Source organism: Lates calcarifer, linkage group LG10, assembly GCF_001640805.2.
Source record: "Lates calcarifer isolate ASB-BC8 linkage group LG10, TLL_Latcal_v3, whole genome shotgun sequence".
Classification (NCBI taxonomy): Eukaryota; Metazoa; Chordata; class Actinopteri; family Centropomidae; genus Lates; species Lates calcarifer.
In genome coordinates this window covers 27719071-27746752 of record NC_066842.1, presented here as the reverse complement: position 1 = coordinate 27746752, position 27682 = coordinate 27719071, and the positions used below count along the sequence as shown (strand labels likewise).

General features: G+C 39.6%; 1 protein-coding gene across 1 annotated transcript in view; it reads left to right on the top strand.

The window, feature by feature from the left end:
• Nucleotides 1–27682, top strand: part of LOC108884586 (cytosolic carboxypeptidase 4) — a 124562-nt gene that overhangs the window by 25738 nt on the left and 71142 nt on the right. The window contains 5 exon segments of the mRNA XM_018678567.2: nucleotides 1890–1983; nucleotides 16971–17008; nucleotides 25227–25435; nucleotides 26222–26387; nucleotides 27204–27271. Of these exon segments, the coding sequence (XP_018534083.2) occupies nucleotides 1890–1983; nucleotides 16971–17008; nucleotides 25227–25435; nucleotides 26222–26387; nucleotides 27204–27271 (575 nt within the window).

Sequence of the window (27682 nt, the reverse complement as noted above, 5' to 3'; positions counted from 1 at the left end):
CACTTTTGACCTTTAAGTTATAACAATGAACAAGAACAAAACCTCAATGTCAGACTAAGAAATGACTGAGACATAGTGAAAGAGGTGATTAAACATAGATTAAACATGATTGAATCCATTGGTGAAATAAAAGAAAGGAACAGCAGATGTTAACAAAAGATGATTTGGAAAAATTGGGTTACGGCGAAATTCAAAAACAAAAACTGGCAGAAGAGAGATGATTTTCTGGAGGACAAAATATCCATCACCCCTTTGTTTCCAACTAAAAGGTTTCGCTGGCAAAAACTGAAGAAGCCTGTTGAGGCAGTATAGGATCACTGATGTGAGCTAGAGCCAGTAAAGCCCTGGATGTGATTAATTAATATTTTAAAACAATCTGGCAACCAGTGCAAAGGAGGTAAAACAGGCATGAGAGGAGAAAGAGAGTAAGTCTTCCCCCAAATGACTTCCACCTTCACTTAAAATGAAGTATTTTGTAGCTAAAGCTACAGAGGAGTCATCCCTATGTTCCCAAGGTTCTATGTTCCACAGTTCTGCATTTGTGCTCTCCTAGGGTCCTATGTTCCCATTGCCCTATGTTCCCCAGATATATAGCACATAATGGGAACCTGCTCCAAAGCTCTGTATTTGCTTAATATAACATGGACTATTGTGGGAACTTGTCAAAGTTTTGTGGCACTGCTGTACGGCTGTCACTATAAAAGGCCTACAATTGGGGGAAATTATCAAATGGATTAGGATTAGGGGTTGTTGTGTTTGTCACTTGGGTTTAGGTCAGGTGATTGTGGAGGCCAGGTCATCTGATGCCTCACTTTCCTTCTTGGTCAAATAGCCCTTAAATAGCTTGGAGGTGTGTTGTTTGGGGTCATTGTCCTTTTGAAAAACAAATGATGGTCTCACTAAGCGCAAACCAGATGGGATGTCACTGCAGAATGCTGTGGTAGCCATGCTGGTTAAGTGTGCCTTGAATTTTGAATAAATCACCAACAGTGTCACCAGCACCCCAGCACCAGTACCCCACTCCATCACACCTCCTCCTCCATGCTTCATGGTGGGAACCACAAATGTAGAAACCATCTGCTGACCTTTTCTATGTCTCACAAAGACATGGCGGGTGGAACGAAAATCTCACATTTGGACTCATCAGACCTAAGTAAAGATTTCTACTGGTATAATCTTCATTCCTTGTGTTTCTTAGCCCAAGCAATTGTTGTTCTTCCTCAGTGGTGGTTTCTTTGCAGCAAATCGACCATGAAGGCCTGATTCACATAGTCTACTCTGAACAGCTGATGTAGAGATGTGCCTGCTACTTGAACTCTGTGAAGCATTTATTTTGGCTCTAATCTGAGGTGCTGTTAATTTGCTGTTTCTGAGCCTGGTAACTCTAATGAACTTGTCCTCTGCAGCAGAGGTAACTCTTGGCCTTGTGAGAGCCAGTTTGATGGTTTTCGTGACTGCACTTGAGGACACATTCAAAGTTCTTGAAATTTTACAGGCTGACTCACCTTCGTGTCTTAAAATAATGATGGACTGACTGTTCTCTTTACTTAGTTGAGTGGTTCTTGTCATAATATGGATTGGAACACTGTGTACCAATCCTACCTCTGTACAATACAAATGATGATCTCAAACACATTAGAAGCCAAGAAATTCTACAAATTAACTCCTGACAACTCTTTACTTTGACCCAAACACATTAGGAGGGTTAAAGTGTGTTAAAAGAAAAATGAACTGGGTAATGTTGGATCCTGGGAACATAGATATGCTCCCTTTTCAGATCTCTCTACTTGCCCATGCCAGAGAACTTGTTTTTAAACTCATTTGTAGGTTAATAACATTTCTTTGTCATAGAATTCATGTTTACAGTTCATTGTGTGTTCTGCTTACAGTTTCCACAGCAAACCTAATAGGAGAAAACCATGGACTGGATGTCATCTTCCATCTCATCCCTCAGTATGCCACAAAACATCTACACACCATCAAGTATGTATACCCAGGATTTCTGCAGGTTACACTGACCACTTACATCCTCAGATTTGGAGAAAAGTATCAGTGGTCATGAACTGCCAACCTTAAGAACAGTGTAGTCCAAGATTACCTCTCAGTCAACACCTCCAAGCTAGCCTCCTAGCTTTAGCCAGCAAGTGTCAGCTAATGTGCAAATAAATGATAGGTGATGGAGCTTATGGCCCCTGGCTGACCCACGCCATGAAATTAAATCCTTTTCTCAGAACCCAGGACCAGACCACAAAGATGGGTCACTGACTTCAATGACTTGTTTATTTATACTTTGGCAGTTTGTGGAGATAGAATTACCTTCAGTTGGCTAGGCAAGGCCTCCTTCACTTTTTTATTTTGAAATGGAGTTTGTGATGGTTTCAGATGCAAATGACTGTCCTGGCTTGTTGCAGGTGGGGTGTGGAAGGTTTAGTTCACTTAAGAGTGTAACCTACACGGACTGCAGCACTGGCTCATTGGGTTCATCATGTATCTACGTGACCATAAAGGTTGTCATTCTCATAAAACTCCACAACACAAAGTATATTTTGAGGAATGTATAATTTTTTCCCTTGAAATACCAACAAAAAATAAGTCCATGAGCACAGCAGGATTTTGTATGTATTATCGGGTGGATTTATCCTGTAATGACCAATTAGAGGAAAAGGATTAGACTCCTGTTGGAGCAGCACCCAATGGGATAATTGCATTTGTGCCACAAAAACACACAAACAAAAAACAAAAAACAAATACACTGTTCTTCCCACATTGCATTATTTTGTCAGGAGGGGATTTTGAAATTAAAATATTTAATATGATATTCCATTTATAATACCAAGTATAATATCATAGATAGATGATACAGACCTCATGGTCCCCAGAGGAAGTGTCCTAATGATTTTGCAGCATTTTCCCATAGAGGGCATCTCAAAAGCCTATGTGGTTAATTTCTCTGATATTTGCTGACTACATTTGTGGTACCCAGAGTGCAAACATCAAAATATGTAAAAATCTGTTGGGGTCAAGAGAAATTTTCTGGTTCATTTTTATCAATTGCACCATCCAGAGGACAAACATTACATTTTTAGCTTCACTACAGGTAAGGCTCAAAGATAAAACTCATCTGCTATTTTCATGTGTGTGTGACTATCATGGAGGGGCTGCACCATCTCCATGCACAAACATATTATATTGACATATTTTCGGTCTCAACACATCTAGAGTCTAGCTCTTGCGTAAACCACCATCCTCCTCCTCTTGGATTGTATGTCCTCTTCCTATCGGTCTCTGTCAGACCCGATGGCATTTGTCTCAAATAGCCAGCATCCTCCAGTATACCCAGTGTAGCACGCCAAGAGCACCAGGAGTGCTGGCCTCTTTGCCTGGCGCCATGCCAGGCATACCAGCCCCTGATCAGCCACTAGTGAACATGAAACTCCCCGGTGGTGTGAAGGAATCAGATGCTGTGACATCACAAATTTATAGCCTTTGGGTGAGTCTTCTGGATCATTTTCATGCAGACGCTAGTGGTTAATTGTTATAACACAAGTAGACGACTCTGGGATTCCAGATTTCAAAGACAGCTGCTCCTTTGGAGAATTTGTTAGAATTGGCAGCTGTGAAATTTTATGATTTAATGAGAGCAACAAGGCAGGACATACACTATTTCCCTTAAGTGTGAGAGGCAGTTAGACATGTCTGTCACACTGATTTATCCAATTATAGCTGTGATATGGTGACCGTTAGATATGCGGGTTGGCTGCTGTCCACATTTTTAAAGCAGTAAAGTCAGTCTGACTGTCTAAAAGCTGCACAACTAAATCTATCCATCTATTCTCAACTGTCAGTATCACTTAATCCCTCACTCTCGTCTGTTAGAATGCTAGGCACTGCTGTACTTCTTATTATCCTCTTTAGATTGCTGCAGGTGTGAGCTGCTGTAGAATGCAAAAGGGATGTTTTACTTTGATTGACATTCCTGACAGGGTTTGAGATTTCAACTATAGCTTATTATGCAAGTATAGTCAAACTCCTAATTTTTCTTGTACTGACATGTAATAAACCACCAGTTATGCAATCTAGATGCAAATGTTCCTACCAAAAAGTGATTTTAAGTAATTAAAGTATTAAAGTGATTTTAATTTACCCTGTAGTTCCCCAGTTACCCTTCCATTTGCTGATGGTATTATCATTTACAGCTCAGGACAAAAAGCTGCTGAGCATGTTCACACTCACTTTCACAAATTGTCATCTTTAAATATTGTCTTCCTTAATCAAGTATGTTATGCTGTTGATCCTAGGGAGTAGAGGCCAGTCAGTCTGACCTGGGAGGGACAATGACCTCTGTGAGGGGACTCAGCCACTGAAACATAGTCCTTCAGCCACGTGGCTGTCTGCCAACCACAATCCAACACCATGTTCAGATGTCGCTGCATCCGACAGTAATCTTTTCTTTTACAGCATGTCTCGTCATGTATCCCACATCTCCAGTTTTGTGATATGCTGGAATGTTTCGCCTGTTTACCTAAAAAGCACCACAGGAGCCACATTTTTTAAAACAAACTAGTTGATTAGTTACTACTGGTGTGGAAGACAATTGCTGTTGTAACTATTGTTTTAATCTACTACCTGGTCGTGGCAAGCGGTGACTTTGGTGCTGAAAATATCATGTGACACCCTGACCTGTTCTGACATCAACACAGAGCTTCCCTCCACAAATTAAGAGTGAAATAGCATTAGTGTTTGGCTGCATTTTTCTCAAATGGTTAAAAATTGAATAGCTGGATAGCCTAATGATGAGATGTCAGTTATTGGGGTATGTGCCGTCCTGTCAGTCTAGACATTAGAAGGCCCAGGATGGAGCCTTGAGTAGCTTTTGCTGTCAGGCTGCGTGACTTGATGTGTTGCAGGAAATATTCTAACCACTTATAGTGACAAATATGTTAAACTTGTTCTGAGTACACACTTGTGCACATCATCCCAGTAGCTGTCAATGGAACCAAAGAGTATTTAATGTGGAGGTTAGAATTTCCACACGGTTACCTGAGGTACTGCTCTGTAGAAAAGGTAAATAGTCCATACAATACTTTTATTGTTGTTTTGGCTGAACCCAGGAGTCTTTATACTCAATATATGACTTGCACTTTGAAAAACCTCCTCTTTAGTACTTGTTTACACCAAAGAAATTATTTTGTGAATTAATTGAACTTATTTCCATATTTACAATTCCTTGAGAACGAAAACTATATCTTTTGGTATGTGTATGGTATGCGTTATATTGCTTGAAAATTCGACAGCACAATTTATTTTTGTAGTTATCTCTTCCACAATTGTGAAATGCACACAAATGATGGAAGTAACACAGCTTTGTTTTGTCCCTTTGAAGATGTGTGAAGATATGTATAAAAATGAAACATCCTTTTAAAGGGTGTCATATGTCCCATCCTTAGTAAACACAGCATGAATTCTCTTGGCTGCTAATGGCCACTGAAGTCATGACCTCTTGTCACCCTGTTAGTGACACTCCGATTTACTTGCTGCTTGTAATGCTACACTGTTACATTCTCCATCTTACTACCCTGTGGGACCGACTGACTGGAAGGGTCTCGGTGGGATCCACCTGTCCACCCTGAGTGGTCTAGAGACATAATTTTAACTTCTAAATTCCTAATAAATTTTTGCTAAAACGAAAATCACATGAAACATCAAATACTCAAACCTAAATTGTAAACCTGAATTTTAGACCAACCCCCCCCCCCCGTTCCAATTTCTGAATTGAATTTTAGCTTTTTCTTTTGCTGCTTCTTTTGCTTTATGTTCTACTTGTTGCTACTCTTTTAGTTCATGACTGTATGCATGTTGTAAATGAAATCATTAAAAATTAGACACTGGTTAGCCAATTGATATCCTGGAAAATACAAAAAAATATGAACTGCTTTAAAGAGGAGCATCAGACTGTGTTGTTGCTGTGACAGTTGTTGGGGGAACCCAGATCAACTGTTTAAAAAATATAGACAGGTTAAACTTATGTATTTCAAAATATCAGTTGCATTTATTTAATATATAAAACTACTGCAATTACTGGATTCACAGTTGGCCCATTCATGTGTTCCCTCCGCAGTACAGTGCATTAGTGAGTTGACTCACAAACTGGTTTTCTGGTGGTGACACAACCAACAAGGTAACACTGGACCAAACATTACACAGAGGAGCGTCCCAGAGGTTGACAGAAGCAGGAAAAACGTTTTTCTCTAAACAAAACTGACAAAACTTCAAAGAACAGCGTCTCTCATGCATCCCAAGTTCTATCTTAGTATATGTTACTTGACAATACAAGTATTACTTTATGAACATCCACCATACTATTCATGAGTAACTCATGAGTAACCATAGCAGTCACTTCACAATGAGAGCTCCCACTTGCTCATACATGACAGGTATGCTCTTGTACAGGTGTCTTTAAGGTATACAGAACTTAAAATATCAACACATGTATCCTCAACACATGCACAATAAGTACAAGAAGTGCAAATGGAAAGAACAGGTGCAGTGTTCTTTAGTAAATTCTTCTTGCACTTTAAGTTTGTGTTTTTCAGTGCTTCAGGTGAGGCCTTAACGCAGGCAGCACACTCAGGTTTGCCAGGTACTTTACCAGGTTCAGTGACAGCTTTCAGGGTCTTTTCTATAGCATGAACTTCCCCACCTGACCAGCTCCTCCTCTTTGAGGTCTCTAAAAGACAAGGGGAAAAAAGAAAATCAGGGGTGGAGACCAGCAATTCAATTACCTATAATTAACTGTGCAGTAATGAGACTTACTTATTCACAATGTTGGTCAGTCTGTTCATAAACTCTGGCAGAAAATGACTCTTGTGACAGCATTTATAAATATGGAAACATCGCATTGACTTGACTTGACTTATTACCATCTATGGTAAGTGAGAAAGGGAGCGACGTCAGATGTTTTTAACAGCTTCAAGTAAGATCAGGCTTTTGGAGTTTCAGTGAAAGATAACACCTCTCATTGATTAATGTAGCCAATGGTCAAGGCCAATTTAATACCAATAAAGCCAGAACCATAACAATGTATGACAATAACGCAATCTTTTTTAGATTAAATTAACTATTAGTAATAGCAATGGATGTAGTGTTTGAAATATCTGTTATATGGTCAGTAGGTCAGTGCCTTCTTACATCTTGAAGATCCTGTTAAAATAATGAATGATAATGATTAATAATTATTATTATTTCCATACAAGAAAATGACTGCTGCCTGGTAGTCTATTTCCATCATTACTATGTCCATCATATTTGTGTCATATAGTAACAATGAGTAACAAAAAGATGTTCAAAACAAATTCAGGTAATTGTAAACTGATGAAGAGTTATGCTAACAGTAAGACACGTGACATTATCAAGCAGTGACTCTCATAACTTGTTCCTGAAAGGTAATACCTGAAATGATGCATGTAATAACCATTAATATGAATTCTATCAACTATGAACTTCTTTGTAACCATTATTTGCATATTTATTAGTTAAAGTCCAAAGACTGGTGGTGTATTTATTGTCACTGAGAATGATAGTCACCCAAAACACATATTTATGAAGTTACAGTGAACTATTGACATATTTCAACACTGACACCATTATCACAAAAGCAAGTTAAACTAATGTGCACATATTCCAGTGCGTGTAGTCTACTACAGCTAACTGATGACACACATTCACTGTCTGAATGTAAGCCATCTAGATAGACTTCCGTACATTATCTAATGTTCTAAACAGTGCACTGCATTACAGTTTGTTTCACTGGTGGTACTGAGAGAGAAAACATTTAATTGCTTAGTTTCGAAGTTTGTCTTAACATTGCTAAAATGTGAGCTGAGCACGAAAATTCTGCACTGTATTATCTTTTAATTCCACTTTTGTTTTTATAAAGACACTTAAGACATCTAGTATCTTTTGTGTGTGAACTACCTGTTTTAAGATGATCACTGTAAGACTCAACAGGTTGCAGCATTTCCTTTGATCTTGAGGATCTTGTTCAAATAAGGAATTATGAGTATATTAATAGAAGATAATGTCAGTTGGTAGGCAACACAGCACACTATCCGCCTCATAATTAATAGTGCAGATAAAGAAAGCACTGTGTACAATGTTTTTCTTAAACTAGCTAAAGAGTGATCATAAAATTCTGTACTTTGTCTTGGCCACAAACAGAGAGAGTATCTTTCTCAGCTGTTACAGTAATACTTACAATTTATGTCTACCACATCATTTTTATTCTGTCTTCACAAGAGCTTCTTCTTTTCCAAAGGTGTGTTTGCGCCATATAATCCAGTGTGAATCAGCAAGCAAATTAAATATTTCATCTGTTGTAAAGCCCTGTTTAAAATAGTCTTCAGTGCGCTCACAATCCATTTCGTTGTCAAGTTGAATAGGAGAACTCATGCCAAAGAACTGCTACTTTGCTAATTTCAACATTATCTCATAATTATGGCTGTTTATCTCATAATTTCAATTTATAATGTCATAATTTTGATTTATCTCATAATTATGATTTATCTCATAATTCCGTCGTATTATCTCGTAATTTTGACATTATCTCATAATTTTTACATCATGTCATTTTTTTTTTTAAATCTCACAATTTCGACATTATCTCATAATTTCTATTTATTCTCGTAATTTTGACATTATCTCATACTTTCAACTTACTATCTTGTGATTTCAATTCATCTCAGAACTTTAATTATGACTTTTTATCTCATAATTTCGACATTATCTCATAAATTTGACATCATGTCATATTTTTTTTTTAAATCTCACAATTTCGACATTATCTCATAATTTCTATTTATTCTCGTAATTTTGACATTATCTCATACTTTCAACTTACTATCTTGTGATTTCAATTCATCTCAGAACTTTAATTATGACTTTTTATCTCATAATTTCGACATTATCTCATAATTCTGACTTATTATCTCACAATTTATGACTTTTATCTCATGATTTTGATTTAACATAGACAGGTTTTTTTCTTATACTGGCAGAAATGGGCTTCCATATCAGCCTGAGGTGCTCGGCTGTGGTGAGAAAGCTGCCAGTCAGCCTGTTGTCTTTTGGTGTTCTGCGTAGAAAAGGTAATAGAAAGGTTTGTGTCATCAGAGTTTTTACCGTCCTGTCGTCCTCCTCTGAAGAAACTCTGGGCCATGTCCCTTCTTCGACAGCGGATCAGTTATCAAGATCAATATTGCAAAAGGCCATTGTACAGCCAGTATTAGCTGTTTGATGAAGAGATGCAGGACACAGACTCACACTGTGATCTCTGACAAACCCAGTCTCATGTCAACTCGTGAAATAGTCAGGTAATGTAATTATTGATTCGTGCCCACCACATATTTTTTCTGTCACTCGGGACTCCACAGCACAGAAACTGTTTTGTTTTTTTCTCATATCTCATTTACGTTTTCTAATGTATGTTTACATTTGTAGATTCTATTACCGTTCCCTATCTTACATTTCTGTGATTTATATCAGTTTTGTTTTAGGCTCAACAATACCCTTAATCCTCAACTAATTTGCTTTGGAGAAGAAGCTCGTCCATTTCGATGATTTTATATTAATTAGGCCTATGCTACAAAACTGCTAAATTTCCATCAGCCACTTCACATGTTGCAGTCACAGCCTATAAAATGGCCGGACTACGGCAGACAGGGGCAATTTGAAATGGAATGTAGCCCATCTACGGTGGATAACCCAAAGCGATATGGAACGCACCACGTCTACCTACAACACAATGGCCGTTCTACCTACCTGCTTTTATGCTAATTTACAGCAAATCTAGTAACATCAGATGAGATGGCGCCGGTCACGTCGGCTGCTAGTTACAGTAGCTCATGTGCTTCACTGAATCGTGGCTGAATGAACTCGCTCCAGATTTGCACGTTTCACTGGACAGGTTTCAGCTCGTGAGAGCAGACAGGAAAGCCAAGGAGAGCTGTAAGAAGAGAGGAGGGAGCATTGTGATGTTTGTTAACGACAGATGGAGCAACCCAGGTCACATCAGAGTAAAGGAGCAGTTCTGCAACAGGGACATTGAACTGTTAGCAGTTAGCATGCAGCCATACTACATCCTGAGGGAGTCACATGTTATAGCTATAACTGCGTACGTCCCCCCCTTAGCCGATGCCACTACGGCCTGCGAACTCCTGCACACTGTTGTATCACAACTCCAGACATTACACCCCCAGGCCCTGCTACTGATCTCTGGTGACTTCAACCATGCTTCCCTGTCCTCCACTCTCCCCACTTTCACTCAGTATGTGAAATGCAACACCAGGGACAACAGGACATTGGACTTGCTGTATGCAAACATCAAAGATGCATACAGCTCTTCATCCCTCCCCCCAATGGACTGATCTAACCACAACCTGAATCTGGTCCCTGCCTACATACCCTTGGTAAATAAACAACCACCTACCAAAAGGTATGTGAGGAGATGGACTGAGGAGGCCAGTATGGCTCTGAGGGACTGCTTTGACACCACGGATTGGGAGGTGATGAGTGGTCCACATGGGGTCCGCACTGACAGTTTGACAACCTGCATAACGGACTACATAAACTTCTGCGTGGAGAACACTGTGCCTACAAAGAAGATGCAGTGTTTCTCCAACAACAAACCCTGGGTGACCCCAGAATTAAAAACCCTGTTGAATGAGAGGAAGTGGATTTTAAAACTGGGAATAAGGAGGAGATGAAGAGGGTGCAGAAGGAGCTGAGGAGGAAGATAAGAAGGGACAAGGACAGCTACAGGAGGAAGCTGGAGGAGCGCCTTCAAGGGAACAACACTAGAGAGGTCTGGAGAGGCCTAAAAACCATCTCTGGACACAGCAAGGACAGTTGACGAACTGAACCTGTTTTTCAACAGATTCAACTGTCCCTGTCCCTGTCCCCTCCCCCACCCACACGATCCCAGACCTTATGGCACCTCAAATTCATACCCCCCTGTCACCTGCAACACCCCACTCCACCCCCCCTTCATACTTCGCCAGGGTGATCCACACACCACTCACAGCAGGGGTCACTCCCCCTCCCTGCCTCTCCATCACATCTGACCAGGCATCAGTACCAGACTGTTCAAGGACTGTTCAGATCAGCTCTGTGGGGTTTTTCTGCACATCTTTAACTTGAGCCTCCGTCTGGAGAGAGTTCAGTTCCTGTGAAAAACATCCTGCGTGGTCCCTGTTCCAAAGACTGCACATCCCAGTGAGCCAAAACACTTCAGGCCAGTAATCCTAACCTCACCTGATGAAGACAATTGAGAAGATCGTCCTGAGCCACCTCCGTCACCTAGTGAGTGATGTGATGGATCCCCTGCAGTTTGCCTGCAGACCTGGCATTGGTGTGGAAGACACTGACATCTACCCGCTGCACAGATGCCTTTCACACCTGGAGAACAGTGTGGTGAGGGTCTGTGAGGGTCACCTTCTTCGACTTCTCCAATGTTTTCAACACCATCCAACCATCTCTGCTCAGGGGGAAGCTGGAGGGAGCTGGAGTGGACTGTAACCTGGCTGCTTGGACCACCGATTACCTCACCAACAGACCGCAGTATGTGAGGCTTCGTGACTGTGTGTCTGATGTGGTGGTCTGCAGCACGGGGGCCCCGCAGGGTACAGTACTGTCCCCCTTCCTCTTCACCCTGTACATATCGGACTTCTTCTCCAGAAGTTCTCAGATGACACAGCCATTGTTGGGTGTGTCTCTCAGGCGAATGATCTTGATTACAGGGAGGTCATCACTAACTTTGTCGACTGGTGTGGCAAGAACAATCTGCACATCAACCCCAGCAAGACGAAGGAGGTGGTGATCGACTTCAGTAGGAAGTCATTTCCCACTGCACCGGTGAACATCCAGGGTTTGGACATTGAGATCGTGGAGGAGTACAAATACCTGGGTGTTTACCTCAACAATAAACTGGACTGGTCACCAATGCCCTGTACAAGAAGGGCCAGAGTCGTCTCCACCTGCTGAGAAGACTGAGCTCCTTCTGCTAAAGACCTTTTATGACTCTGTGGTGGCCTCTGCCATCTTTTATGCAGTGCTCTGCTGGAACTGGATCCTCAGAGAGAGACAGGAAGAGACTGAATAAGCTGGTCAGACAGGCCGGACTCTGTTCTGGACTGCTCTCTGGACTCCATTGAGGAGGTGGGTGAGAGGAGGATGTTGGCCAAGTTGACGTCTAGAATGGACAACCTCCCATCCCCTGCATGAGACTTTGGGAGACCTGAGCAGCTCCTTAAGCATTGCTGCATCTGCGGTGCAAGAAGGAGCGCTACTGCAATTCATTCATTCAAACAGCCATCAGGCTGTACAACACCAGACTGACCCAACAATAAACCTGAAACTTTGGACTCCACTTTTCTGGTCACTTTATTTTGCAGATAATTTCATCTACCTCAATGATTATCACCATTTCTCCTATATTACGACTGCACATTTCACAACTGCACATTTCTATTATTACAGAGACTTTTTCTAATGCTGATTCCTGCACTTTAACTTTGTTACTTCTGTGCCTTTCTTATATTTTTTATTTTTATTTTTCTATTTTGGTCACCCTTGTTTCTTCCAGCTGTAACGTGAATTTCCCACAAGTGGGATAAATAAAGTCTATCTTATCTTATCTAACATGGCCGCATGAACTGCACAAATACAGAATGACACTAGTCATGTCCCTCATTTAATCCCTGCAGCCATCACTTTTATTTAGGTTATTTCATAAAAATGAACTTTTCAATGCTACACTACATTTGACCTGATTATTTATTTATTTGTTCATTCATTCATGCATTCATTCATTCAGTCTATGCCCTCTGCCCAGGACTTCTCCATCCTCATTGATGATCATACTGTCACTCCCTCCCCCTCAATGTGTAACTCCTTCAAATCCCACATCAGCAACATCATCAGGACATCATCCTTCAACCTCTGGAATATTCACGCATTCACGCCTTCATAACCACCAGAGTCGACTACTGCAATAGCCTGGTTACTCACCTGCACTTGCTCCCAAGACCACATTTCCCCTGTCCTTCAACAGCTCCACTGGCTCCCTGTACAATGCCACATCCAGTACAAACTAATCCTCATCACCTGCAAAGCCCTCAATAACCTTCCCCCCTCTTATCTCTCTGACCTCCCGATCTGTTGATTCAAACCTCCTGACCCCCATCACCAGAACCAAGCACCGGACCTCGGGGGACCGAGCCTTCACTGCCGCTGCCCCTACCCTCTGAAATTCCCTTCCACTACACATCAGGAACTTGGACTTTTTACAGACCTTCAAATCACTAATCAAGACCCACCTGTTCAACCTGGCATTTACATAACTACAACTTTATTTAATTTATTCATTTCTTTTTACTGTTTCTCTTTTCTTTTGTTATATTGTTAAGCATCTTTGAGTGTTGAAAAGCGCTATAGAAATTTTATGTATTATTATTGTTAATATTATTATTATCAATAATAATAATGATACAATTATTATTATTATTATTACTACATGATTATTTTTTCTGAGATGAGAAGTGATTTTGAGCAGTTGGTGACAGGCCTATGTGTTTCCGTCCCCATCTCCTCCATTTCACTGATAACTAAAAATAATAAAATATAGGCTGATGACAAGTGGAGCCAGTTATGCAAATAGGCAGGGAGAAATGTCTTTACACATCTGATGGGTAGCAAGAGCAAGGCGAGTCAAGGAAGGAATATGACCAGGGAACAGTGATCTGAGGCTGGAGACAGGGGCTCAAGGAAACAGGGTCAGATTGTGACTGTATCCCACCCTTGAGGGATGGATTCCAGACATCCCTATGCAAGAAAGAAGCAAGTCCAGCAGGAGGGGGTCTGGAGATTAAAAGAGCAGGGGCCCTCTGGTGTATAATATGAGGGCAGGATAAAGACAGTAGGGTGGACATTTCTGATGGACAGCTAAGAGACTGGATAGACAGGTGAAGCTGGTTGGGAGAACAGCCTGGAGGCCAGAAAGCCACAGAAAATGTCATCACTTCATCATTTTATCCTATTAGACATTTGTGTAACATTTTGTCAAAATTACTAATATTAGTATTGAGTTATGGCCAAAAACGTGTTTTGTGAGGTCACATTGATCTTGACCTTTGACCATCAAAATCTAACCAGGTCACCTTTGGAGATTTCCTTTAAGACAGATCACGTTCACATGAATGGGACTAACCTTTGACCTTTTCACTTAATAATTTCATCCTGTTAGACTTTTGTGTCTAACAGATGAGTTATAACACAAATGTGAAGAATTTTCCCCGACAATGTTCCTGAGATAAAATACAATATAAAATAGACATTTTTAGAAAAAATGTTAATGATTGATTGTATTTACAGACATTAATGCATATTTTTATATACTTATGGCAATCAAAATTTTTATCATTCGTTTTCAAAGAATAACACTGCTTTGAAAGGAGGTTACAGTGATTAAATTGATTCCCCTGATGTTTTCAGGTCAAATTATTCAATAAAATTAAAGTCTGATCACATAAAAGTGTACCAATCTATATAAAATATGAAGCATACTGATATATGCAGTTACACACCGGGGAAATTCACACACCATACAATACAATCAATTCAATTCAATTCAATTCAATTTTATTTATATAGCACCATATCACAACAAAAGTCATCTCAAGGCACTTTTCATATAGAGCAGGTCTAGACCTTTAAAATAGGTATTTACAGAGAGAGACCCAACAAATCCCACCATGAGCAAGCACTAGGCGACAGTGGCAAGGAAAAACTTCCTTTTAAGAGGCAAAAACCTCGAGCAGAACTGGACTCAGGGTGGGCAGCCATCTGCCTCTACCTGTTGGGTTAAGAAGGGGGTGGTGGGGTGGTGGAGGGGCAGTAGTAATGATAGTAGTGATAATTAAAGTATTAACTGCTAACATAGCAATACAACTAATAGCAGTATAAATAATTTCTAATTCTAGCAGCAGGTGTTGAGTGAAGTTGTAGGAGCAGCAGGAGACTTGACCACTTGAATCAGTGACCACTAGTGGCGCAGTCCTAAACACACCATGTCATGAAACCCTACTTGGTGGGGACCATTTTTTTTTTTTTTTTCAAGAAAACCGCACTAGGCATATCAGCAAGCTGTTCCATTGGTTGCAATGCTCGTGCCTGTGGGGACCAAGATTTGGACCCCATAGTTTCCCTATGGGGTGAGTGGTATCTCAGGTTAAGGTCCCCACCAGAATAGAAAAACAAATACACACACACACACACACACACACACACACACACATATGATCTGCTGTCAGACAGAGTCAATCTATATTCTCTCTCTGATCAGTACCAAGGGTAAGACTAGTACAGCTCCTCTATCTCCCAAAGTGCTACCACAGAATAAGTAAGTATGCAAGGCAAACATTTACAACAGGCCAACAATGACTTGTTCCACATCTCCACCCATGTGAAGATGAATGAAGGTGTGGAATCACGGGAGGAGATACATATTGGAGGGAAGAAAGAAATGAATATGGGATAGGAGAAGGAGAAGACTGAATACCAGGCAGAAAATAAAATGAAGGAAAGAAGGACAAAAGAAGGGAATGTTGAAAGAATCACTTCTTTCAATAAATACACGATCACCTCAACTTAAATTTTAGCTGCTCTATATACTAAATGGCCAAACGAAAATGGAGTGGCCAGTTTATGGTGTTATTACAGACAGTACAGTTTAATTCATTCAGTCACTGACTGTTTAAGGTAGGTACTTAAATTAACAGAGTCAAGATTTTGACCTATTGGAGACTGACACACAGTGATCATGGTGGAGTATACCAGCTAAGAGCCCTAGGACAAAAAGAGCTTCTTGGCCCCCTTTAACCTCCCACTCCTTCCACTCTGCACATTGTGTGTGGCTCTTGGTCTGTGTTGCATGGTATTTAATTTAGGAATACTGTATATAATATGTAAACACAATATCGGATGAAATAATCAAGGCCTGAAAATATGATTTTGACACAGGGGCCTTTAACAAGACAGTGTGTCTATTATTGAACAAAGCAGGGCCCATATAAAGAACCTCATCATACCACATTATACAGTAAATCATATTACCACAAACTTAAAAACTGTATCAGTTTCACTAACAGCATCCAAGTTTAAAGAACTTCACTGCCGATTAATGGTGACACTGTAAGTAAGATAGAAAAAGAATAGTACAGCATAATACACAACATCATCATTAAGGCACTGGCTGCTTTTCCACTATACACTAAATACTCCTCAAAAATATCTATGAAAGGAAATACTCATATGGAACAAACTTTACAGATTATGCCCTGCACAACTGAAGCTTCAAACAAAAGCTCCTCCACATTATGAGGCTCATACGCCACTAAGAGACATTGTTCAGTGAATTAACCACTAGGGCCTGAATAGGGCCACTGGGTGTTGTGAAGATCTGACATGTTGGCTAGGATGAATTCCTTATGAAATAGATGACCATCTTTGATTTTTATGGCATTTAATTTCTCTTTATGACATTTAGCTTAGGGGCTCTCAGGAGGAGAGAGGGACTAACTTTGGTTCTGATTTATAAACTTTGATTTCTGGACTGCAGTAAATAAATGAGGCTGTCATTTTTAAAATCCAGCATTAAAGCACATTGATAATCACACCAAGTACCGTGTTTCTGAACTATGTCAAATAATGTTTGATTTTTGTCATTTAAAACTTGGAAAAGAGCAGTGTTGTCCTTCAGTTTTAATAACTTTATTGTATGTCATCATATCAGAACACTCAGAGACATACACACACATTCATTTGTGTGTACAGTCACACTAATGTATCATGTGCATTGTTTGCAAGTGTGTTTATTAGTATGTCTGAGCCACTAACTGCTCCCTGTATTTCCTTTCCAGGGCAGCCATTAATGCCTTTGGGGCTCTGCTATGCACAAGTAAGTTTTTCTTGTCCTTCTTCATTCACCAGTTTATGGTTTCCAACGTAGTTGATGCACAGTACATCATCATCATTACCATCAGCATCACTATATATAACAGTATTTAAAACTTCTGTCCACTGGCAATGCTTGTGTCTCTAGGGCCATTTTCGAATTTAATTGTGTATTTCTCTTAGTTCATGGATAATTGGTCATGCTGTGATAGTGTGACATCTCAGTGTGTTACAGTATACTGTATCCAGTGTAGCTAGAATGACTCTGAATGGAAGAAACATTTTCCTCTATGTTTAACAAGCAAACAAGCATTTTTGGGACTCAGCAGGTACGTTGTCTTTGTAAATATACAACATATACATGCTGGGAAATATACACTCACCTGCCACTTCATTAGGTATACCTGTTCAACTGCTTATTAACACAAATATCTAATCAGTCAATTACATGGCAGCAACTCAATGCATTAGGTATGTAGACATGGTCAAGACAATCTGCTTAAGTTTAAACTGAGTAAAATAGTTTTAGAACTTAGTAATAACAACCAAGGTACTACAGTCCTAATGTATGCGCTCAGGTGGAGAAAGACATACCAGGAAATTTCAAAATAAATGTGCGTCTTACAAATGATTATATTGTGATGAACTATGATGTTATACATTATGTTAATATTGGGTTAGCAAAGAAACACTGTTCAGACTGTTAAACTGATGTCCTGTTATTCCAGGGTTAATGAACATGTTGCTAGCTTAGATGCAGTGAAGTCTGTCTGTCATGTCAGCTGCCTGTGATTGGCGCTGGGCGCTGGGTATGGAGACTATCTTTCCACAGAAAAAGGAGCTGAAAGTGAGTCAATGTTGATCGTGGCTAACACAAAGAAAATGTTTGGGGTTTTTGTTATTTTTGTCAGTGTTGGCAATGGCCTGCAGCAGGCTGTTTTATTGTGCTTAATCAGAGTTGTTATGAAACCAGCTGACGTTTCTGCGCTTGTCTGATATCTGATCGATGTTTTCATTTTGGATTGATGGTATGGGCTCATCGAATCGATGTAGATTGATGGATCTTTACACCCCTCACTGTAACCATGATGAGGATGGTCCTGTAGCCTTAAGGAAGTACTTTTTGAACTCAAACTAAATCTTTTCCAAACCTAATCAAGTAGGTTTTGTACCTAAAGGTACAGGGTTTTTTTTTGTCATGGATACTTTTATACATAAGGTGAATTTTTTTCCAAAGGAGGTGGATTTTTCTGAGCTGTTCTTTTTTTTAAATATATTTATTTAGTTTTAAACCACAAATACAGGCATGTTAGAGGCTGTTCTGGGTCAAAGTATCCTGGTAGTTGGCCCTCTGTCTCCTCAGATGTGGTGTTAGCATCCACAGCAGGACCTCAAACAAACACAAACATCCTAAAATATGTTATTCTTTGATCATTGCTAGATTAGGTTACCATCAGTGAAACTTGTCCTGCTTTTACACTTTAGTCCACCAAGAGCCCACAAGAATTGGAGTCCAAAGGGAGGGTGGCAGTGAGGTTGTAAGTAACATTTAATGTGAAATGAGTTTACATGACCTGGGGAACAGGGACAATGACAGAATTATTGAGAAGGATTCCATTGATTTTCAGTTGAAGTTCAGAGTGTGGGACAGACAGGATTGTCTAATGTGCAGAGGCATTTTCAGGTTGTTCAGAACATTCTGTATAATGCAGGTTTGAGAGCAACATCTTTCCCACTGCAATAACACTTCACCAGAGCAGAGATATCTTCATTTGTGTGTCTGTGTTCTATAAGCAGAAGATGATGGTAGGATTGTAAATGTAGGATGGTAAATTGGAGCATTTTCTGATAACACTGTCTCTCATTCAGCTTCAGAGAACATTCTGTAAATAATCTGAACCTGTCTCTCTACCCTAAAGGGTAAAATAACAGTATAATCACAGAAAGAACCACAAATACAGTATATGAAGATTTCTATGTTCATGAATAAATAAATGCAGGTTAGCTTATTTGAAAATAATATAGATGACTCTAATACAGTAAATGATAGTGATTGTTGATCTTCATTAGGAGTTCAGTTGTTTTTATCATTAACACACATTTGATCATCATCAAAAGACTGAGTTGTGGATTGAAGTGAGTCAAAATCATGAAAAGTTCTATCAATTACAATTTCAGGATTGTTAAGCTGACAATAAGTGTTTTTGTTTTTGTTTGTTTTGTTTTGCTAAATTTGGAGGGACATTACAATGTCTGTACAGCATACTGTTGCCCATACTGTAGGAGGAACTGTAGAGTAAGAGGGTTCAGCTGATGACAGATTTTTAAACTAGATGTAATGTTACATGTAAATACTGTAATCCTTCAAATACATGTTTTTATGTTAAAACAGAAGAAAAAAAACAGTGTTGTATTGAACAGCTGTCACCATCTAGTGGAAGCTAGATAGGCTTGGTACATATTGCTTTGCAATCAATACAAAACTTGAGTGGGTGGTTTGCCATATCACACTGATGTTATGTACAAAATTTGTTCATGTTGACCACAAAACTGAAAAATTTGTGAGGCCAACCTTTCAAACATTTCAACCTTGGTGGAAAGTTTTCCGGTGTCTATGTTGCTCTAAACCTGAGACTTGCACCATGCCCGTAGACCTGCAGGTTCCATTCTATACCTCCACTTCAATTTTCAATTTTCAGTGGAGGTATAGAATGGTGCACACATCATAAACAATAAAATGATGCATGTCTACCAGCGGGTAGCACTATAACCAAGGTAAGGGTGTGATCTGATCTGCCAAAACTTGGCACAAGGTATGTATGGAGTCTCATGATCAAAATTTATCAACAGAATTTGGATAATCCAAAAAATGCTCAAGTTACAAAGGAACAATGTCTTGTAGGTTCCAGTTAAACAGGCACAGGAATAATCACTCCCACTGAAACAAAACTTGTTCCAATAGAGGCTCTGTGCAAAATTTGGTGCCAGTCAGCCACTAGGTAGTACTTTTGGTGCAAAATACTGAAATATGCTGAAATTATTTTTCCAAACTAGGCTTTTATCAATTTATTAATAGAGTTTTGATAATACAAAAATGCAAAGGTAATAAAGGAAAAACAGAAAGTGATGTTAAATCTTTACAAATCGTTACTTTCCGATCAACACAAAACTTGAGAGAGTGGTTTGGTGCAAAATGGCGCTTTTACACAAAGTTGAAAAACATGGGAAACCTACCTTTTCGGACGGAAAGATTACAACCTTGGTGGATTGTTGACCTGCTGGTCTGACTTGCCTCACCTCAACAGATTGCCACATGCAAATTACACAGGAGGCTTGGACTCTGTTAATACTTGCCTGGAGGGGGGTTTGTGTGTGTGTGTTTGTGTGTCTTTGAGCCCCTGGTACTGGGAAGAGCTCTTGGCTGTCAAAAAGAGTTTCCTTTCAAGGTGAGGCAGATTGATATTTATTAGCAAGACTAACAGCTCAAAGTCTGTTAGTGAGCCTCAGAGGCTGCAGTGTTAATTACACCACGCAGCATGTAGGTGTTGGACAGGAAAAGAAACATACCAACAAATCAGATGTTTTATATCTCTCTCAGTGGAGCAGACAATTTTATCCCAATGGTGGAGGAGTGGAGTTTCTAAAATAAAAATGGTTAATTATCTGGTGAGCATGAAAATAAATTTCACTCATTCTCCCATTTAGATTCTGAAATTTGTCAGCATGGATGGTGTTGAACTCATTGAAAAATTTCTGATTTGAAATTATGTTTTCAGTCACTTTAAAATGAGGCTGTTGCTCAGGAGCACCTTGTGCCCACTACGCATGTTTGGCATAATGGTACTAGAGGAAATGAAGGAAGTCACACAAAGCATTTGGAGTTACTGGGGATCCTGAGTATTTACCAGCTTCAACAGTGGGGCTCGTATTGTTTTCACCTGTGTTTGTGTGTGTGTGTACGTGCGCGTGTGTCATCATGGCAAAATATGGTCCCACAGACACCCACTGTAGTGGGAACTACTACAGAGGTAGTTTTGAGTACTTAGGCGCTTATATATCCATGGAGAGATATTGTCACAGTGAGAGCATCACAATACAGTACTCAAAGGTTAGAATGTCAACATGATGATGGGCCTCGCTGCTGGTGTGATCCCTTCAAAAGATGGTCTCTATTGGTCTTGATTATTGACACAGCAGGGTGTCATTTTACTGCATTCAGCACAAGCTGTTAAGATCTAGAGGCAAGAAAAGGTAGAAAAAGGTCTATTACTGTGGGCCAGACTGTTCACTGGGTGACAGGCAATATAAACAGATACACTGAATAACACTGTCCTGGAGCTAGCAGGACTAAAATTGTAATTTTTAAAATAATTTTATCTGTTTGCTGTGACAACTTATATAGCTCATGCATGAAAGAGCTAATCAGGATCACCTGCTGTCTATAGGAAACACTGATCCTGACATCCTGATAGTTTCAACAGAGTTATTGTATGTGGACACTGCAGACGTGTTCTTATTCTGCTATTATTGTATATTATTCTGTTGTTGACAACAAATCAAGACTCAAAACAATGTGTTACTTTGTGTAGGGACTCAATAAAATCAGCACACAGAGGTGCTCCCCTCCTCTCTCCCTCTGTCTCGACCTTTTCCTTTTGTTGTGCACAGTTTATCCCTCTAATACTCTTGTCAAACTCATGGACACATTTTGTGGTGATAGAGTTGCTACTCCAGAGTCAGGCAGAGATTTGGAGGGCTCTGAGCTTTTTCATGATTTATGCAATGTTGTGCTGCACTGCATGTCAAAGTGCCAATTTGCACGGAACATCAAGGGGACTACATTCACTCAAAAAGTAGAACATCGAGATGAGCTTGCTCTCAGTGTTTCACTTTGATCTATAATGCAATGTTTGGAGTGAACATAAAGGCAGCAATTATACTAATATCAAGTCATATTTGTAGATTTGAAGTATTTCACTTCCTGGCGACCAATATTATGAATAGTGTTTCCCTCCTGATCCTAAACTGTTCTTGGAGCATATTTAATCGAACAACACTTTGTGTGATTGGCTTCTCATAAACTACACTGCAGTGTTTGTCTCTCAAATGTAGACATCTACATTACAACAGCTGAATACATACATTTTTAAAAACATTAAAAGATGTAAGAAGCAGTATTTTTTTACTCTATTCTTAATAGTGTGAACACTGTAAATACTATGTAATTGGCACTATTTAAATTTAGAATTATTTTAACATAATCACCATTTCAGCACATAAACCCCCATCCACCCCTACTTTCCAAGCATCCAGTAATAAGAAACAGATATAGAGGAGCCTCTCTCTCTAACTCCAAATCAGCCATTAACACACAGAAGGAGATGTCTGAGAAACAAAAAAAGAACAAATGGCCAGTTCAGAAGATCAACTCTAATGGACACAAGGTCATATTATCTGTAGGACTGAGTTCATTCTATCCAACAAGACTTAATCTCTATGTTGGACATTTGACTGTTACTTTTATCAAGAGAAGTAATATAAAAAGAACTACGCTCACTGGACTCTTTAGAAACCTCAAGACCGTAACTAGGGTTCTTCCATGTTTATCTTAACTGAGATATGCGATTAATTATCTGAGGATTCATTCTAAATATCTGTTATGGAAGCACACGGCCATCTCGCAAACTCAGAGCATCACCCATGCACCTGACTTATTCATTAGTCACAGTACTATTCTATATCACCACTCATTTATTAATGGTACTAGAAACAAGTCTCTGACAAGGGGCCTGGCTTGTTTAAAGAATAAAATCATTTTTGCCTTGCCTTCTGTGGCTCAGAAGGTCAGTGGTCCGATCCCCCGCTCCTCCAGTGCCGAAGTATCTTTGGGCAAGATACTGTATTCCATATTACCCCAGATGTGCCATCGGCATATGAATGTGTATGTATGTATTAGAGAACACCTTATATGTGTAGAGCAAGTGCTATGTCAATATGTGTGTGAATGGGTGAATGTGACCTGTAGTGTGAAGCGCTTTGAGTGGTTTATATGACTAGAAAAGTGCTATGTAATGCAGTCCTCTTACACAAATACAGCAATATTCACAAAACCACTTGGCAATGAGCTTAACAAAATCTTAGAATCACAAAATAAGTTCAGAGGCTGAGGACTTAGTATACTTTATGAGACTGATTTAGTGAATAGGCTATCTGCTCCTGTTTTCCAGGATGGTACCACTGTGGTGGATTTAATGTAAATTAAGTACTATTATTTTATGCAATATTAATTACATGATATGAATATTCTCATTTTTTATATAAATTTCTGATATCTACCAATGAATAAACTACATCTAGAAATTATATTAGATTATTTTAGACTTTATCTGTGCTAAGTAATTCAGATCAAAGAGAATTCAGATTCTAAGTAAAGGGCAGATAGGGTAGATGATAAGTAGTACAACTGTTTTTTGCATTTTCCAGCTTGGGTGTGAAAGACTAACAGTTTCAAATGAGTTACAACTAACTTTAAGTCTAAGGTTGATAAATAGGCTGGGGAGAAAAAACGCTGCAAACCCTACTCCTCGGCCTGTGCTTCAAGGAATGTGAAAATTTATGTAAGGGTGTTGACCTATCACAGGCTACACTCACACAAGGCAGCAGAGATTCTGTATGTGTAACTGCATGTGTCATGATCCCACCACACTTAGAGTGCCACCTGGATTCCGTGTGGGGCTACATAGGGCTATTTGTTAAACATCATGTCATTAGAGGTAGGTTAGCAATTAGGCCACTTTTATTCAAATTCAGTGAATATCTCCTCATAGCCCTCTGCTTGTGTGCTGAAAAAATCCAGTGTTTCTACAGAGCCCCGCCTCTAGAATTGAGATATAAATAAAGTGGAGCAGCTTAATCCATTCCTGCCAATCATGGTGCTCGCATTTGTGCACAGGAGGTAAGAGTGTATAAAGGGGGCAGTAGGCACGAGAGAGACGGGAATTCCAGTGCATGCTGACGCTACAGAGCAGTGTCAGGGTAATGGCAGACAAACAGCCTAAGAGGAAATGGACATAGAGATATAAATTTAAAAGGAAAGGCTAAAATCAAGCCAGAGGGAAGATCAATATTAGCATGGGTTTCCAGTGGTGGAGTGACCAGTTGGGGATGAGAGACCTGAAAAGAGACTCTGTCGTTGCTCTGTTTCTGCTTGACAGGTTAGTAACATTAGTTTTGCTGTGTTTCACAGAGCCAATAGGGCAGTATTGTTTGTCCTTTTTGTTCTTGGTGTAATTATTTAGACTAGGGGAGAGTTGTGAATATTGCTGTCTGCAGAAACTGTCTTGTCGGCTCTGCATGTTAGCTTCACTGCAGCTAATGTAACACAACGTATGTTCTCTGTTGCTCACTCTGTATTATGATATTTGTCCTTATAACATTTGCAAAGGCTTTTACAAACAAAAAGACCTGAAAACAAACGTTTGCAAGCACAGTGGGGTTGATGTATAATTTGGAATGCTACGCCAAGTGAAGTTACCTTCCTTGGTAGCTAAGCTACAAATCTATAGGCCACTTCTCAGTTGTATTGTGGATGCTGTGTGTCTTTCCCTTTACATTTCCTCCATGGTCAGTTATCAGTGCGGGTTTCTTTGGTTATGCGTGTCCGCAAGTTTGGGAGGTACAGTTTCTGAACGAGCACTGAAGGGGAGGATGTGTTTGTTTTGCTGCTGAGTTTGAATATCAGCAATCCTTCTCCAGGATGCCTTACTCTGCCCTCAACCTAAACAAGGAATGCAGTGGTATATTGTCTGGTTTGGTTGTTTACCACCTTGGCTGCCTTTGTGCCTCCAAATTGTGGCTGCTAAGAGATGAGATAAAAGATATCTAAGACACAGCAGCAAAAGACTTAAGGGATATGTTACAATTCTTACTAAGCTGGAAGCTGTTTTTTCTCTTTTTTTGTAAGGTGTGTTTGTGTGTGTGTTGATTCAGCCCCTTTGGGTGGAATAGAGTGGATGCAGAGCAGCTGATAGACACCATGTGGCCAGACATAGTTTCACATCTTTCTTTAGTCTTGAGTACATAGATTGCTGGATTTTGTGTGGATTTGCTCAATCCTCATTGTGGCCAACCATGACTGCAGCAGATGTCAACAGCAGGTGAACAGGTACATACATACTGATGTCCTCTCCCTCTCTTTGTTTGTCTGTGTGTCTCCCTCACAGAAGCTAACGTTTACTCAGTGGTATCTAAGGGTTACATCTCAGGCCTCTTGCGGCTTTATGAGGACTGGCACATCAAGGATACCCAACATAATGCCATAGCAATCCGCCACTCGTTGCTGTGCTGCCTCCATAAGGTCACCCACTGTACTGCAGGCAGAAAGGCTTTGATATCGCAGGGAGGCATCAGCCTTCTGTATCAGACTACACAGGTACAGTCCAAATCATCATCCCTTTCAGTTTGTTTTTTCTCCTCCTTTTTGTTGGGGTAGACTAAGTTGTAAATTAATCATATTTCTCTTTCATGTATCCTATCTCTTGTCTTAACCTTTCACTCTCTATCTTCCTTTTTTTTCTTGGATGTTTCTTTGTAGAAAGCACTGCACTTTATTTACTGCAGTTATTACCACTCAGGCAACAAGGTCTACTATTTCCACTATCCTTGCCCTCTCCTCACTACACTCTGATCCATTCACGGAGCCTTCTTTGGGTTCTCTTTGATTCAGTTCGTAGAGAAAAGTGCTTGTCCAGTGAGTTGACATTTATGACGCATTGGAGAGGAAAATAGACTTTTAACTGCATCAGCCCTACAGTTTCTTTAAATGTGTAGGACTCGAAAGTCCCTTTGTTTAGCACCATCTGACTGTAGTATCAGCATGACAGGCAGATTATTATTATTATGTCATAAGAGTCATTTGACAAACACTATAATCACATGAAAAATTCTACACATAGTAACTTTAACTGGTGTGTGTATTATACCCAGTTTGGTCCAGTTAGTTTAATGAGCCTGAAATAAATCTCAATACTTTTCCACATGTCAGTGATTTTGTTCTTACAGACCTGAGGCCAGATGGATAAACTATAGATTCACAACTATAACAGCGAATGTTCTATCTTCTACATTTCTGTCAGTACAACACAGCACAGCCCATTAATTAGATAGATAGGTCTATTAACATATTACTTCCATGTTCTTTATGTTCGTTTCTTCGCAGATATGTTTGTTGAGTAAAGGTCTGGTGTCTCTGGTGGAGGCCTCTGTGCAGCTGATGAGAAAGTGTCTTCCCAAAACTCCTCTACCACTGACATCAGATCAGTCTGTTTACAGTTTCCCCCTACCTGGGATGTCCCATGATGTCTGTTATGCAAATGTAGCGCCAGGTACAGTGTTCATTTTCACTTTGTGTCAAGACTGAGAAGAAGTGCCTTTGATTGTGTGGATTTGTGAATTATGAAAAATGAACTTTTAATGAAATAATTTGTAATACAAGGCACTTGTTACTGGAATATTGGAGGGTAAAAAGACCAAACAAAGCATTGTGCACTTTACACTACAAGACACATTCACCTATTCACACAGTGCTTCTATATGTCCTGCACTTCTCTAATTCACACATACATGTACACACACCTGTGTGTACATGTATGGGGGCAATTTGGGGTTCAGTATCTTGTCCAAGGTTACTTCGACGTGTGTGTTGATTAGTGGAAAAAACATTCTACCTCCTGAGCCACAGCCGCCTGGTTGTGTATTAATATTTCTTATTATACTGTTAAATGTATGTGAGTGTAGTGTATCCTTGTATTTTTCTAAAAGTTGTCTTTCCATTGCTCAGGTTAGAGTCCATAGTACCAGTGCATATCTCGTATCACAAAAATAAATGAACCTGCATTTTCAAGACATCCTTAGTCTTCAGTGGGCCCAGTTTGGACTAATTTCCTTTCTCTGCCCCAGGGTTCTTCCTGTTAGTTTGAAATCACCTTTTATTAGTTGGTCCTGTTGTTTTTAACAGTGTAGAGTATGACCATTTTGATATTTGTATATTTCCCCCCAGTGAGAGCAGAAACAAATTTCATGCACAGGTCAAAGGGATTTACAGTTCTGCCGTGTCAGCTTTACTGAAAGTCATGATGGACTTAGCAGACTCACATACAGAACACTGACATTTTCACGTGTGTTTCCTTGGTTGTGTCCAGATGAGAACAGTGATGAGAGTGATGATGAAGAAGCTGAAGAGAATGAAGAGGCAGAGAGCAGAGACTATGTAAGTGTGTACGTGGCTGTAATGTTTATGATAATGTTTATGTGTCATTTCAGTTGTCTTATCATATGACGTCCAGTGTTGATCTAGTTAGTGGATAAAAAAACATGTTAATGTTCTTCATTGCTTTTTTAAATGAATTACTTTTAAATAGTTCAGGTTCGTCTTTCTAGTGACTTATATTACCACTCATTGCATATGTTTTGCATCACAAAGGTTGCTCTCTGAATCAATATATATTGTTGAAAAATTTCTAGGAGAAATATTCTAAATTACAAATATAAAACTTAATAAAAATATAAAACCACTACTACTCAGTTTTATATCTAAACGAATATGCATTTTTGTTTCCCCCAAAAACGACCAGTACATTTTTCTCTGAAGGATCAACTCAGTTTAAAATAACCCTCACTC